The sequence below is a fragment of the Polypterus senegalus genome, chromosome 4, assembly GCF_016835505.1.
Source record: "Polypterus senegalus isolate Bchr_013 chromosome 4, ASM1683550v1, whole genome shotgun sequence".
In the NCBI taxonomy this organism is placed as follows: Eukaryota; Metazoa; Chordata; class Cladistia; order Polypteriformes; family Polypteridae; genus Polypterus; species Polypterus senegalus.
Window position 1 is genome coordinate 246,374,459 of NC_053157.1, and position 16,507 is coordinate 246,390,965.

The following is a 16,507-nucleotide window of genomic DNA, read 5'->3' on the forward strand; positions in this document are numbered from 1 at the left end:
CAGTAATTTAGTCCATGCACAAATGTTGGGCCAAACCCAAACTTCTCCAATGTAGTAAAAGGTATTTCCATTCAATCATGTCGAATGCTTTTCTGCATCCAATGATAATAATATTTCTGGGGTGTTTGATTTAGTTGGTGAGTATATTACATTAAACAGGCGTCGAAGATTTGAAGATAAGTGTCGGCCCCTAATAAATCCAGTTTGGTCTTGTGATATTACGAGGGAGCACTTTCTCCATCCTTCTAGCTATGATTTTAGAGAGTATTTTAACGTTTATTCAGAAGTGAAATTGGTCTGTATGATGCACATTGTAATAAGTCCTTATTTTGTTTTGGAAAACAGTGATTAGTGCTTGGCAAAGGTTTGTGGAAGAGATTGGTTATCTCTGGCTTCTGTAAATGTTGCTAATAGGAGGGAGCTAGCTGAGCGGAGAATTTCTTGTAAAATTCTGCAGGGTAGCCATCAGGGCCTGCTGCTTTCCCCTTGGAGTGACTTTATAGCATCTAGTAATTCTGATAATTGCAGAGGTTTATCAAGTTCCTCCACACTAAAAGTGTCTATTTGTGGTATCTGTAATGTATCCAGAAATGCATTAGATTGTGTATTGTCTTCTTTAAACTCAGTAGTATATAGGGATTTATAGTAGTCTCTGAAAGTGTGCATTATATTTTTGTGTTCGATTTTATCTCCGTTCGTTGGTGATTACGAGATTGCGTTGCACTTCTTGCTTGTGAATTTGTTGAGCTAAAAGCTTATTAGCTTTCTCTCCATGTTCATAGTAATGATGTCTGGATTTGTAAATTAGTTGTTCAGTTTCTTTAGTTGTCAAGAGGTTTAATTCTGAATGTAGAGCCTCCTTTCCTATGTAGAGTCTCGCTTGGTAGTCTGGCATGTTCTTCATCTATTTTAGTAATTTGCTTTTTATCTCTGCTACTTTCTTGGCTTATTTATTTCTGTGGGAAAGATATGAGATAATCTGTCCTCTTAAGAAGGCCTTAAGAGTTTCCCAGAGTATTCCTGCAGAGATCTCAGGGGATGTATTTGTCTCTAGAAAGAATTTGATTTGTTTGGATATAAATTCAGTACAATTCTCGTCAGCTAATAGAAGCGGGTTGAGGCCATCTCGGGGTGAGTGTATGGGGCTTAGTAATTTTAGCTCCAAGATCATAGGTGCATGGTCAGAAATAACAATAGCATCGTATTTGCAAGATTTAATCTTAGGCAAGAAGTTATTGTCTATAAAGAAGTAATCAATCCTTGAGTAGCAATGATGTACTGGTGAGTAGAAAGAATATGTTCTTGAATTTGGGTTTAAAACCTCCAGGGATCTGATAAGTTGTGATCAGTTATAAACTTTGTAATTATCTTTGCGGTGTTAGATGCGTTCCCCTGTGGAGAAGTCCTATCTAAAAGTGGATTTAGAACACAATTAAAGTCCCCAGCCATTATAACTTTATGAGTGTTCAGATTGGGAATGGATGCAAATAAATTTTGTATAAATTCCTTATCATCAACATTAGGTGCATAAACATTTATCAAAATCATTTTACAGTTAGATAAGTCTCCCATGACCATTACATATCTCCCTTCAGGATCCAATACTACATCTGATGCTACAAATGGTACTGTTCTATGTATGAGAATTTCCACACCTCTAGTTTTCTTTGTAAAACTAGAATGGAACATTTGGCCAGTCCAGTCTTTTGCAGCGGAACTGATCCTTGCTTAGTAAGTGGGTTTCCTGTAAAAATACTATTTTAGCATTTAGACCTGTTAGGTGAGAGAGTACTTTCTTTCTCTTTAATTCGTGATTCAGGCCTTTAACATTCCAGCTCACAAAGTTAACTGTCCCATCATGTAGACACTGATTCTGAGTTTTTGATGTCATTTTATAGTCTTAACTGGAAGTGAGTCAGCTTCGGCCTTAATTTCCTATTTCCCCTAGAGTTGTTGCCATGCAGCTTATTATTACGCTGGTAGTTATAATTATAAAGATTAAGAGGATAGATTAGGTATAGATCAAGCCTGCTCTCTTTCTCTTCCCCCCTTAACCCCCCACCCTCCCTTTTGCCTCCCTAAGTGAGGCTAAGGCCCACTTCACACAGTCCCAGTCCTCCGACATACCCAGAGACAGAGCACGTCCAAAGCAAAACAAGCCCCCATGCAGCGGTGTTTCAGTGTTAAAAGATAGAGATATCTATTACCAATATAATCTAAAAAAAAAAAAAGAAAAAAAAAAGAAAAAGTAAATAAGCACAATAAAACAAACAGATAGCGCCCTAGTAATATTAAGTAATAATGAGAATATATGCTGATAAAACCCCGTATTTTAAACAAATAGATCAGACAGTAGATTATTAATCCTTGCTATATCATTAACTATGACTCACTATTATGTATCAGAATAGTCCCGAGATCAGCTTTCTTAATTCCTTTTCTGCTTCTTCCTTGCTAGCGAAGACATAGAATTGACCCTTCCATTCCACTTTCAGTTTGGTCGGATACAAGTGGCTGTATTTGACGCTGGCTTGCCGTAACTGCTGTTTAATGTTGTAGAAGGTTGCGCGTTTAGTATCTGTTGCTGGAGAGAAGTCAGGGAAGATACGAATGTAGTTATTTTCATATATAATATCCTGCTTGTCTCTGAGGAGTGCCATCACCTCTAGCTTAAATGATAACCTTTCAAAGCAAATTATAAAAGATCTGGGTCTAACAGTGTTTGATTCCCGTTCGCAGTAAGCCGCTGCTATCTCAGATTCTGCTTTAAAGTCGTACCGGATTATTTTAGAAAAAAGTTCAGCTGCGAATTTCACAGGGTTTGGACTTTTTCGATTCTCAGGCAGACCTTCAATTCTGACATTATACCTTCTGCTTTCATCTTCCAAAGCAGCCAGTCTGTCTCCACGTTTTTCTCCGAGTTTTTTGCATTCGGAGCTGACATTTACTGCTTTTTCCTTGGCACTGGCAGCTAAATTTTTGGCTATTTCAATCCGAGTCGTGAATGTCTCCTTGAAATCCTCCAATTGATCAGTAAGCGTGCTCAGTTTAACCGCGTTTTCATGAATGTGCTCCTCAGTTTTACCCAGCACTTGTCGCAGTTCAAGTTGCATCTCCTGTCGCAGCCTTTCATTTGCCTGTTTCAACTCCTGTCTCACCTCCTGTCTCAGTTTTTCATTTGCCTTTGCTTTCTCATTAGCCTTCTCGCTTTTCTTTATATCTTGCATGAGCTCAGCGGCCATCATCTGCAGTCTAGACATTTTAATTGTACTTTCTTGTACCGTAGATGGAGCAGCAGGCTCTACTGTAGCCGGTGTCCCTGCTGCTCCTGGTTCGCGTGGAGTAATTGAAGCCGCGGACTGCAAGGCCTTTTCCAGTTTCAGGTGATCTCCGATCGGCGAGCTATCGAGATCTGCACTCACGATCGTACCTTCGCTCCCCTTTTCGCTCTCAGCCGGCGACGATGTAGCAGACCATGGTCCCGAGGAGTCTGTACTTTCGCCCATCTGATCCAGGTCTGTCTCTGAAAGGCCGTATCTTGAACTAGGGCTTGCTGTTCTTAGCTTGGATTTAGCTTTAGTTTTCGATTCTTTCGGACCCCCTTTTTTGTTGGCCATGTTTATATATGCTTACATATACTGTAGCAGTCCCTCTTGGGTTGAATAAATACAGGATATCTCAGGATAATAAGCAAATAATATGAAAAATAACACCGCTGCTAGTGGAGCTCCACTTCAGACATCCATCTCTCACAAGACGAGACCAAAAATTTTTTTAATGCAGCGCGATCTACCTGCACTACCTTTGTGATCTACCGGTTGATCACGATCGACGTATTGGGCACCCCTGACTTACACACACTATTCAGTATAATTTTATAATAGAAGGTCCACAACTAGAAACTCTTGGGAGCCTTTTGTGCGCTCATCACAGTTCTGTAATCTGCCCTGTAGAAAACACTTGTGAGACCACATCAGGAATATTGAGTGTTAGAGAAATGACAAAACAGTAGAAAAGAAAGTCAAGGAGAAGAAGAGAGACCAGACTTGACTGTAGGGTTTGAGCTGTGAGGAAATGCTGAAGGATTTGAATGTCATCAGTTAAAGGACAAAGACAGGAGGAGGTGACATGACAGGAGTGTTTAAAGATAAAGTTGGTGTTTTCTTTTCTCAGGTGGTGTCATTTAAAATGAGTCTTACTTAGAATAAATGTCATATAAATTTGTTTCATCAAACAAACAACTGTAGATTTACCTCCCTATCATGCAGATGAAGGCTTAGCTTTCAGATTTTTGCAAAAATTGGGTAAATATTAGGCAAATATGAAATTGCACTGAGTGGTCAGTTCTTTCCATTTGTAAAAACTCCTCAGCTCTTTTAAATTTCTCTCTAAATGTTCTCAGGTCACACACACCCCAGTCTGATCAGACTCCCTGTGAAGCGTCACTCTCACCTGTAGGAAGTGGAGATGGTCTTTGGTCTCTGAAAGCTCCTTCAGCTCAGCTTCTCTCCTCTTCAGCTTCTTGATCTCCTTCTTTATTTGCTCCATGACTCCTTCAGCCTTCTCCATTTCTCTCTTTTCTTGTTCTCTGATCCTCTCTGCCAGTTTCTTGTGCACTTCTTCGATGCAGTGAATCAGATCAGTGAAGCTCTTCTCGTGTTCCTTCATCACTCTTTCCACAGAAAGCTGTTGGATAGGAGAAAAATATTGAATTGAGTCACCTATTTAAAAATAAAAGTCACAAGACACTTTTGTTAGTATTTTGATGTTGTAGAGGAGAGTTTGAATTAGGGGAAGGGTGGTAGGAGTATTCCCTGTCTGGTATTCCCCTGGTACTCTGGGTAGCAGCATCTTCTTAAGGCACTTACAGGTCTGTATGGAATATGCAGTGTTAATAAGTGGTTCTGTAGGATCTATGGGAGCCATTGGCACAAGCTGCTAGGGTACAGCACTACTGTCCTGTGAGGACCCTACTAGTGTTTCACAGGGTGGTCTTTTAAAAGATCCTCTCCTGGTCAACCTGGGTTTAAGAGTGGATCAGAACAATGTTAACCTGGAGTGGAGAATGAGAGGGGGTGGTGAAGAAGCATGCTGGAATTCTATGAGGAGGCAACAAAAGGATACAATCAAAGTGGACCTTATGATATTATTTATCTGGACTTTCAGAAAGGAAGAAAGGTGCCATTTGAGTGGTTGGGCATCAAACTAAAAGAAGAGGGAGTTCAGGGTGTGGTGTGTAGGTGGGTGCAGAATAATGATTTAGATAGGAAACTGATTAAGTTTGCAGATGATACCTAGAGAGGAGGATTGGCTGATAATTTGGAACACCATCTTTGAAGAGCTGTCTAAATTGGTGAAGGCCAGCAATCATCTCCAGGGACGTGAATCTTGAATTTAAATTTAACTAGCAGGCTCGGTGAGCTCACTGCAGTCCTTTAATTATAATGGCTCAGGACTGACTGGGAAAACATTTTACATTTAAATTTTCAGATTCTTTCATTTCCACATTATAATCAGACAACTTGAACTCTGGAGTATTGTGTGAACTTCAGGAGGGGCTGAGGTGTGTATTTCACTCTGTATATTTTTATTCACATGTATGGCGGTTATTGTGTTGTTGAATGTCACTTTCATCTTCATGTCTTTCTCTTTTTAATTGTTTATTTTGTTCCTTTTCTGAAATTGCCTTATAACTGTCTTTTTGACGTATACTGTAAATATTCATTTGACTGTTTAGAGCTGATGATATCAATAGATGAATGTACAGCAGGACTCCTCATGGTCTGATATTGGCCTGTTCTTATATTAGTTTAAGAAGGTGAGTGGCAGCAATCGGCCCGTTTCAGCAGATCAGCATGTAAACAGGTGGAGGTGCGCGTTATCAGCACTCAGTCCAGCAGCCTAACACCTTCACTTATGGAGTCCAATAAAGCTGTAAAATATCAGAATGAACAGAGAAAGTCCATTAGGGAATGTTGTGTCGACTGATCCAACTCAGAACATCAGTGCCAACCTTCATTATGAGCTATTGTTAGGGGGAGTGAAGTCACCTTTAAGTGAAGGAATGAGAAACCTGAGGACATGAGGGTCTTGTGGTCTGAATTCCTAATGACTAAAACATGAAATGCTGTCAGCAGTGAAACGCCATGAAGGACACAATAAACCATCTTCTCTCCTTCTCAATCTCCCTGTCCTCACATGTCATCACCACAAACTCTCACAACCCTTTTAGTTTTTCTCCTCTCTTTGATATGAAGTGTTGTCTTAATTCCACTCACCTTCATCTCCTCCACTGTCCTCCTCGTTTCCCTCAGTTTCTTCTCTTTCTCTTCAAGTCTCCTCCTAATTTCACTCTGTGTCGCCCCCAGCTGTTTCTGTTTGGACACACAAGAGGACACATCAGAATTCACTTCCATTTTCTGAGCTTGTGGTGTCATTTTGAGTGATTAAATTTGTACAACACATTTGTTTCACATTCCATGACACAACTTACCGTTTCTGTCACACTGGTCTTCAGTTTGACACAGTAGGTGACACTCAAAGATTTAATTAAACAAATATTGAGTCCTTGAGATTTAGAGGACATCATATTGACAACCAGAATATCAGAGCCTCACACATAAAGACAGAAGAAACCTGCAAACCCAGGAGACTTCGGATGGTTAAGGACTGCAATTGTAGGACCAACAAGGCCACTGTGGAATTGAGACTTGTGAGAACTTTGTCAAGTGTTTGGTCATTTTATGGAGTCAAGTGAGATCACTGAGGCCGAGAAGACATGAGTGAGTCTGAGGAGTTCAGTAAAAAGTGAAATATGAAGAGGAGTTTAATGAGCTCAGAGAAATCTGACAATAAATCAAAGGAGTCACTAATAGAAATACTTAAAGAAAACATTATAACTGAAGATCAGAGAAATAAATAACACAAGTGAAAGTTAACTAACTCAGAGTTCAAATATGATGAAGAGCAAACGAGTCGCACACAGTGGGCTGCTTCATGGCTTGGTTGGCATGTGGCTTGGCTATTTTACAGAGAGTCGCAGATCCATTTGTCATTGTCAATGTCACAGTAAGTGACAAAATTAAGAGCAGGCTGGCAATTGTGTAAGAAAAGAGGAGGAGCTAAGATTAGGAGTAGAACACACCGGGTGGTCTTATCAGAAGTGCTGTCTGTGACACAAGACACTCCTGGGAGGATTGGAGAAATCAGAGAGTTTAACATGAGGCTCAAATTGGGTTTAAGATGGAGGGGCACAGGGCTAAGGGGCATTGGGGTGATTTTTACAGCAGGTGGCAGCTGCACCCCTGGCATGGGATCCACTGATGTTTTTGGAAGGCAAACAAGGAGGTCAGTCGTGGACTTTTAACAAGGAGTTTAAGAAGTCGAGGTTTACAAACTCATAATGAGAAACAGGCAGTGATATTAATAAGACTAAGGGATAAGCTGGGCTGGATAATAATAGGAAAGTTAAGAAAGTAAAAAAAATACACTAATACAAAAAACAAATATAAAATCAACTAGAGGGCTGGAAAACAAAAACATAAGGCTAATAAATTGAAAGATTATAATAATAAGAGTAAGTTACAAAAGAGTGAAAACCTCAAATTAGAGTGAAAGTGAACACAAATCATATAAATTTGTAGCAGTAAGTGAGTTTATGAAAGACAAGGCTTAAGGTCCATGAAGCGGAACAGGCCATGAGAATAATAAAAATGTCAAAGGTAACTTTGAAATGTTTTGACTACAGGGGATAAGTCAAAATCAAATTGGCAATGCATTTTAAATAGGAAATCTGAATATGCGAGGTCACCAAAAAGAAAACAAAAGAATGGCAGTTACAGTCATATGAAAAAGTTTGTGAACCCCTCTCAGCCTGCATAATAATTTACTCTCCTTTCAACAAAAAAGATAACAGCGGTTGTCTTTCATTTCCTAGGAACATCGGAGTACTGGGGTGTTTTCCGAACAAAGATTTTTAGTGAAGCAGTATTTAGTTGTATGAAATTTAATTAAATGTGAAAAATTCGCTGTTCAAAAATATGGGTTCCCTTGTCATTTTGCTGATTTGAATGCCTGTCACTGCTCAATGCTGATTACTTGCAACACCAAATTGGTTGGATGAGCTCGTTAAGCCTTGAACTTCATAGACAGGTGTGTCCAATCATGAGTGGTAAAAGGTATTTAAGGTGGTCAATCGCAAGTTGTGCTTCCTTCCCTTTGACTCTCCTCTGAAGAGTGACAGACAGCATGGGATCCTCAAAGCAACTCTCCAAAGATCTGAAAACAAAGATTGTTGAGTCTCCTGGTTTAGGGGAAGGCTACAAAAAGCCATCTCAAAGGTTTAAACTGTCAGTTTCAACTTTAAGGAATGGAATCAGGAAATGGAAGGCCACAGGCACAGTTGCTGTTAAACCAACCCAGCAGGTCTGGCAGGCCAAAAAAAATACAGAAGTGGCATATGCAGAGGCAGGATTGTGAGAATGGATACAGACAACCCACAGATCACCTGAAAAGACCTGCAAGATCATCTTGATGCAGATGGTGTATCTATACATCATTCTACAATTCAGTGCAATTTGCACAAAGAACATCAGTATGGCAGGGTGATGAGAAAGAAGCCCTTTCTGCACTGACGGCACAAACAGAGTTGTTTGTTGTATGCCAATGCTCATTTAGACAAGCCAGATTCATTTTGGAACAAAGTGCTTTGGACTGATGAGACAGAAATTGAGTTATGTGGTCATAACAAAAAGAGCTTTGCATGGCAGAAGAAGAACACCGTATTCCAAGAAAAACACCTGCTACCTACTGTGAAATTTGGTGGAGGTCCCATCATGCTGTGGGGCTGTGTGGCCAGTTCAGGTACTGGGGCCCTTGTTAAAGTTGAGGGTCAAATGAATTCAACCCAATATCAACAAATTCTTCAGAATAATGTTCAAGCATCAGTCACAAAGTTGAAGTTACACAGGGGTTGGATATTCCAACAAGACAATGACCCAAAGCACAGTTCGAAATCTACAAAGGCATTCATGCAGAAGGAGAAGTACAATGTTCTGGAATGGCCGACACAGTCCCCTGACTTGAATATCATCGAAAATCTATGGGATGATTTGAAGCAGGCTGTCCATGCTCGGCAGCCATCACATTGAACTGAACTGGAGAGATTTTGTATAGAAGAATGGTCAAAAATACCTCCATCAAGAATCCAGACACTCATCAAAGGCTATAGGAGGCGTCTAGAGGCTGTTAGATTAGCAAAAGGAGGCTCAACTAAGTATTGATGTCATATCTTTGTTGGGGTGCCCATATTTATTCACCTGTCTAATTTTGTTAAGATGCATATTGCATATTTTCTGTTCATCCAATAAACTTAATGTCACTGCTGAAATCCTACTGTTTCCATAAGGCATGTCAGATATTAAAAGGAAGTTGCTACTTTGGAAGCTCAGCCAATGAGAAACAAAAATCCAAAGAATTAAGAGGGCTTCCCAAACTTTTTCATATGACTGTATATGGAGGAACACATAAATAAAGTGACTGCAGGAAATGAAACCTGACTAAAGCCAAAGGAGGCCAAGAACAGAAATGGATACACAAAAATTAGAAACAACAGTGTGTGTTGGTGGTGTAGAATTTCATTAATAACCAACTATTTCAAATCTGAACCTATAGTGAGTGTACATGGGTTTGACTAATGAGTATCAGAGGTACAGGCCTAACATTAGGAGTGGGCTACAGACCACCAAATAGAGATAAGAGTGGCAAACAGGCATAAACAGCATTAAATGGCTGAGGCCCACTTATTGTATGTCTCTAAACTCACCCACCAATCACACACTTTTCTCTTTCTCTTCTTGTTCCAGTATTCTGCTGTTCCACTTCTCCACTGCCAAGCTGTTTAGTAGCCCATGACTAAGACACCCAAGGAGGCCTTGGAATTGAAGAGTTAAAGGACTGATTAGCCTGCCCAGCACAGACGTATACGGTTGAAGGACCAGCAGGAGATGGAGAGCCAGTAAGTTGAGGTCTTCAGACGTGTCTGACTTCTGTCTGTTCATAATGGCTGCTGAACCTACAGAGGTTTATTTCCTCCAGATTTGCTGACAGTTGTAGTTTCTGATTTCCTCTCCTCTTTTGTTAACTGACCTCGTCTCGATAATGATATTAATGAAGGTGTCCTGTTTGATCCTTTTATGTTACTCAGTTGAAGTTGCTTTGTTTAATGTCTGTTTAAACTAATCTTTATTCTTTTGTGTGTACATGTTGTAATTTGAAAAGTTTGTAATTGTATTTTAAATGTCAGCTTGTCTCCAATGAACTGAGCCTGCAGCAAGAAGGATAATACAAAAAGTGCGGAAAACTTAAAAAATACCTTCAAGTTTTTAACAATTTGAAAAAATGCAAATTTACAGGGGATATGATAGTAATGGTGGACTTTATTATCCAAATATTAACTGGGAAACACTATGAAGCAGAGATGGAGTTCATCAGTGTAATTCGTGACTATTCGTGACTATTTATTAACACATTAAACACCAAAGAGAGAAGAAGCAGCCTGTCCAAAGTCTTGTGTAATAATCAGGACAGAAGTCAGGGGTTGCTGTCATCCATCTATTAGGATCAAGAGATCAGAAGGTGTGGACTGAAAGGTGCAAAGAAACCCCAAAGTGGGTGTGTGACAATGCGGGTTCTACTCCATGCTCCCATTCAGCTTCTGGGAGCTCTTGAACCCGACACCGTCGGTAATGTCACTGATGAGCTGGACAGTGATGCACAAAAATGAAGCAAGAGGATGGTGCAAAAAGTGCAAAGTGCTTGTATTAAAATCAAAAAACTCAAAATGTCCAAAATCAAGTAAAGTGCAGTGCTTCAAAAATAAGTCATTAAATAAATAATACAATAAAAACAAGTAAACTAGTGGAGGTTGAAAACACAATGGATACATCCTTTAAAACAATGAGGTCAAAATAATGGCTTGAAGCAGTCTTTTAAAACACAAAGTCCGGTACATCCTTCTTTAACCTAGTAACTCCATTGCTTCTCCCTTTCGGGCCCCACAACATGGTAGTCGCCCTACCAGCATATGCAGCTCCTTCAATACTGGTCCGGTAGCCCTCCGATCATCGGCTACATCGGACTCCAACTGGACTGAGACTTTGGTTTCTTCCCCAGCAGCCAGGGTGCTCATGCTGGGGCACAACACACCCAAATCCTCCACGACTCCCGCTATCGTCAATGGCCAGTTGACTCTACTGCCGATCACTCCAGCTTCCCCCAATTGCTCAGCTGGAGCGACTGCTTCAATCTGCCTCCTTTGAGAGTTGGCCACTCTCCTCCGGAACTGTCCTACCAGCTGTCTGCCTTTGCTCAATCGAGCCTGCTGTCGCTCGCTCCCTTGGACAAGCTCCCCACTTCTCCAGCCTTCTTCTCCCTTAACCTCCTGTTCTCTCTCTTTCCTCTTCTCTCCTCTTTCCTTCTCTCTTCCTAGCCGCCTCACACTTCTATTTATTACGAGGACGTGGACCAGGTGTGGCAATTCGCAGCTCATCACCCGGGAACTGCTCCCGCCACACTACCATGCCCCCTCACTAAGCCACGAATGCAGCGACTATTTATTCAAAAAGTGGCCTTTTTGACTTGAGTTGTGGGTTCGCTACACCACAGGGTCAATTCTAGTGAAACAACTGGTAGACATTCGAGGGCTGCAGTGTTAGGTTTAAAAGTCAGCAAACATGGAAACATTACAGAATTTTAAAAGAGCTGTACTGAGGATGAACAATGTCATGTGTGGATCTGCAATAAAACGCACCAGGTCAGCATGAAGACATTTTGTTTTTCAACACCTTTCATTACGATGTATTTTATCTCTGAGTGCTTCTGGAAATGAACAGTTAAGGGATAATTTGCAACTACAAGAAGCATTGGTGATAATGGACATCCCTGTCTGGTTCAACATTCTAAACTGAAAGAGTCACAATGGATCTTGTTTATACAAACCAAGACTTCTGAACTGCTGTACGGTAACTTAATCCATGCACAAACATTGAATCCAAATCTAAATTTGCACGATTCAGTACACAAATATCTTTATTCAAGTGTCAAAAGATCCTTCCTCATCCAAACACAACAGAACCATTAGAAACTCAGCCACTTTAGGGTGAATATATTAAATTAAGCAACTGCTGAAAATTTAAAACCAAATGTTTACCTTTGGGGCATCTCAGGAATTGAACCAAATGAACAAACAGTTAAAAAATAGATGACATAAAAAGACAAGGAGTGAAAATCAGATTCTCATCCATGGTCCATCAATTAGTTAAGTGATTCAAATAAATTTAATAAACAAACTTTAAACTGTTGCTTGCTAAATGTTTGCTTTATTGGAGTAAAGAGCAGAGTCAAATAGCCTGGCCTTGAAAATTAGAATCCTTTGACTGGGAACATGAGTGTAACGTGTCTCTTAGAGAGGCCTGAGGTACTCGAGACACAAGTGATCAGAACACAAAGAACCTCCGCTCAGTTTAATGAGAGCAATCAGCTCACTCGACTGTCCATGGATCACACTGTGTATCTCATCCTGGACTGTTTGATGTCTTCCACCCAGTCTCCCCAGGGCAGGCTCCAGCTTCCTGCTGTCCTACACAAGCAAATTCAGACTCCCCAAAGGAAGGAATAGATGTATCTCTCAGACTACATTTATGTATCACTTAACTCCTTTTGTATTGATTTTCCATTAAACTCTAAACTCCACTCACCTGTTTTCCTTCTCTTTCAGTCTCCAGTTCAACCTTTTCATGACCATCATGTTCAGTCATTCCACACATCAAGCAGATGCATGTCTTGTCAGTTCTACAAAACATCTCCAGAATTTTCTGATGTTTCTCACAGAGTTTCTCCTTGAGATTTCTATCAGGATCAACCAGTTTGTGGTGCTTCAGGGCCGCTACTTCATAGTGAGGCTGCAGGTGAGTCTGACAGTAGGAGGCCATGCAGGTCAGACAAGACTTCACCACTCTGAACTTCTTCCCAGCACAGAAGTCACACTCCATGTCTCCAGGGCCAGCATAATTCTTAGATGGAGGAACACTGAGTGCTGTCTTTTTTAATTTCTTGATGACTTCATTCAGCAAAGTATTTCTTTGCAGTGCAGGCCTTGTCCTGAAGTTCTGTCTACACTGCGGACAGTAGAACTCTTGTCTATGATCCCAGTAGTCGGTGATGCACTTCAGACAGAAATTGTGACCACAGGGAATGGTGACGGGGTCAGTCAGGGTTTCCAGACAAATTGGGCAGATGAATTCATCAAGTAATCCACCTAGCTGGGTTTCAGCCATCGTCAGTCTGAGGAGAGGCATGCAGAGAGAATCAGTCAGACAAACAAGGCAGTGACTTGTGAAGAAACGAAAGTGAAAGTTTGTCTGTGGTCAGTGACAAGGAGGAGGAAGAGGAGGAGATTTAAAGAGAAAGCTGAGAGCTTACAGAGACAACATTTGAGGAGACACTGAGGGTGAACAGTTAATGAGAGACAGGAGCTCAGAGAGTGATGACCACAAAGTGACAATAAGACATACAATGACAGAATAAATGACCTGTCACAGGGGATTTAATTCATGTCACTATTTATTATTTATTTATTGCATACTACAATCCACATTAGACAGACTCAGAGCTCAGTGCACATTTACAAATGGAATAAAATGAAAATAAAACACAACATATAAATAACCATGAACAGATTTGTAATACACAGCCCTCAGCACACCAAGACAGCGAGCTATTAAACTGATTATTCATTCTTGTTATGCTGGTGCTCTTTATTAAACAAATTGTCCATCCCATAGTAATTTCTTTTCTCTAATTTATCCAAGTTATAAGAATGTTAGGAGAAGAAGCAATTGATGCTTGCTGCCCCATGCGCGACCTTCGATGAAATAATTTATTGCAGCAGTACTGTCTCTTTCAATTCGTGTCCTTCCTTTTCTTTCTCCAAGTACCCAATCACCACACAATAAGCTCTTTAATAAATGTCAAGCCATCTGTAAGCTTAGAACGCTGATTCTTCAAAACTTTTAAGGAACAATGAAATATCTTCATAGTATATGTTTAATTATTCGGGCCATCTATCCATCCAGGGTCACGCCAGTCCCAGCAAGCATACAGCATGAGGCAGTAACAGTCCCTGAATGGGGTGCCAGTTCATCACTAACGCTGTACACCGTGTCGACACATTTGATCACAATATACATTATTTAATGAAGTTAAAAATGTATCTGTATAATGTAATATATATGCTTTACTGCATTTCATCTAAAAAATGATATCAAGAGTTCCAAGAAGATAGAGCCTGGACATCTAAATCAAGTTAGAAGCCAGTCGTCATTATTTGTAAATATATGCTCTTTTCTATTGAATTGAATTGAATTACTTTTTTGTTACTGTATGGTACAATTAGATTCAATATGCAAATCCTCCATAAACTTATGTTCCTATAAAATGGTAAAATAACAACAACAAAAACAACAACAACAACAATAATAATAATAATAATAATAATAATATGATAAAAAACAATGAAAAATATACAATACGAAAGCATAAGTGGCTCAGGTTGTGCCATATTACAACTGAAATGCAAGTTTACAGTGAGATGATTGTACTTATAAGTACAAACAGTTCTTCAAAGAGCACTTGATGGACTGATTGAGTGCGTTTATAGTAATTGGGATGAAACTGTTTGTGAACCGCGAGGTCCGTACAGGAAAAGTTCTGAAGCATTTGCCTAATTGGAAAAGTTCAAACAGACTGTGTGCGTGACTGAGGCAGCGTGTACTAGATGCTGTACCCCAATATTTCTCTCCGCTCTTGACACAGCCAGCCATAGAGCTTTCGATCAGCTGCTGTAGAGCTGTGATTCCACATTCATATACGGTGGGTTAAAATACTCTAAGTGGTGCAGTGAGAGTAACAATACTAAAGCAGCTATACTATTTGGAATAATTTGGCCATTCTGTGCACAATTATATGGTCACAGGTTGTTTTATCTTGGTAGAGTAATATATATTGCTCTACTTTCCCCTATTGTATTATTAATATGTAGCCTTAGAATGCCTAATCTCACAGACTTACCGCTGTATATAACTTATCCCCATCTTCCCTTCTATATCTATAACCACAGGCAATAAATGTAGTAAAAAGACAAGCAGGAGTTAAGTTACACATAAAATAATGTATTACTGATAATATTCATAAATAATAACAAAATGCAAAGTACATTTGAATATTGGCAACCATACAACCTGATAAAATGGTGATGTGTAACTCAAGTGGTACACACACTTGTAGTTACTTAAAATGTCTCTAGTTAAGGCATCGTTGGTGCTCAGCTTTTAGCCACATGTCTGTTCAAAATGGCTGAAGCTGTGCTGTTCATTGTGTTGTCTTCAGTTCATGGTGTGATGGTCTTCTTCAGTTTTTAGCAAGAGAAAGATACTTATACATCATCACAGGTTAGCAAGAGAGATGTTTCTTCATCATACGAGGTGTGGCAGAAAAGTAATGAGACTGGCAACACTGCAAGCGATCTGGCAACGCTGCGCTGTTGTCCTTGATAGAGTACGTGTATCAGTACCCTCCCATAGCTCAGTGCGAGTTTCAACTCCTTCCGTTAACTACGTGATTTTTGTGACTGCTATTAGCGAAGTTTGTTTTTGGTTGTGCGTCACAAAAGGGGAATCGTCCACAAATAATTTGGTCCTCCAGGACAAACTGTCAACCTAGTTTTTTATAAAGACGTCCTTGAAAGGCTCAGAAAAAGGGTCATTCGCGTGAGACTAGACATTGCAGACAAATGGATGCTCCATCATGACAACGCCCCATGTCACACTGCCCTCTCCATAACAGAATTTTTGACCTCAAAAGGCATTCCTGTGGTTCCCCAGCCCCCTTATTCAATCAATCAATCAATCAATCAACATTTATTTATATAGCACATATTCATACAAAAAAATGTAGCTCAAAGTGCTTTACAAAATGAATAGAGAAATAGAAGACACAATAAAAGATAAACATAAGTCAACATTAATTAACATTATTCACACACCTTTTTCCTAAACTGAAAAATGTCCTCAAAGGACGTCATTTCGGGACTTTAGAAAACATCCAAAAGAGTGTAACGGACATGCTGAAGACCATACCGGTTGAAGACTTCCAGCTCTTCTACCAACAGTGGGAACAACGTCTCCATCAGTGTGTAGCTGCCCAAGGGAACTACTTTGAAGGGGATAACATTGATGTTTGAAAAGAATAAAAACTTTGGTAAATAAAAAATCAGTCTCATTACTTTTCTGCCACACCTCGTATATTGGTCAGAGAGAGAATGTGGTTGAGCAAGTAAATTTATAGGTTTTCTGTCCAATCCCTACAGCCAATCCAGACAGCCATATCTCAGATCAATGGGGGAAATAGTACATCTTAACACCTGTAACCCCCCAAGACCATATGTTAAGCT

General features: G+C 40.0%; 1 protein-coding gene across 2 annotated transcripts in view; it reads right to left on the reverse strand.

Moving 5' to 3' along the window:
• The window catches only part of LOC120528397 (tripartite motif-containing protein 16-like), a 48,771-nt gene that overhangs the window by 14,760 nt on the left and 17,504 nt on the right, over positions 1-16,507 (reverse strand). Inside the window, exons 2-4 of one of the 2 annotated variants that reach the window (XM_039752552.1) lie at positions 12,756-13,341; positions 6,279-6,374; positions 4,453-4,686 (exon numbers count right to left, since the gene is read on the reverse strand). In XM_039752552.1, coding sequence (XP_039608486.1) covers positions 4,453-4,686; positions 6,279-6,374; positions 12,756-13,334 — 909 coding nt within the window. In that variant the 5' untranslated portion in view covers positions 13,335-13,341. Of the gene's footprint in view, positions 1-4,452; positions 4,687-6,278; positions 6,375-12,755; positions 13,345-16,507 lie in introns of those variants that run through there. The other variant, XM_039752553.1, reaches the window with a different exon arrangement.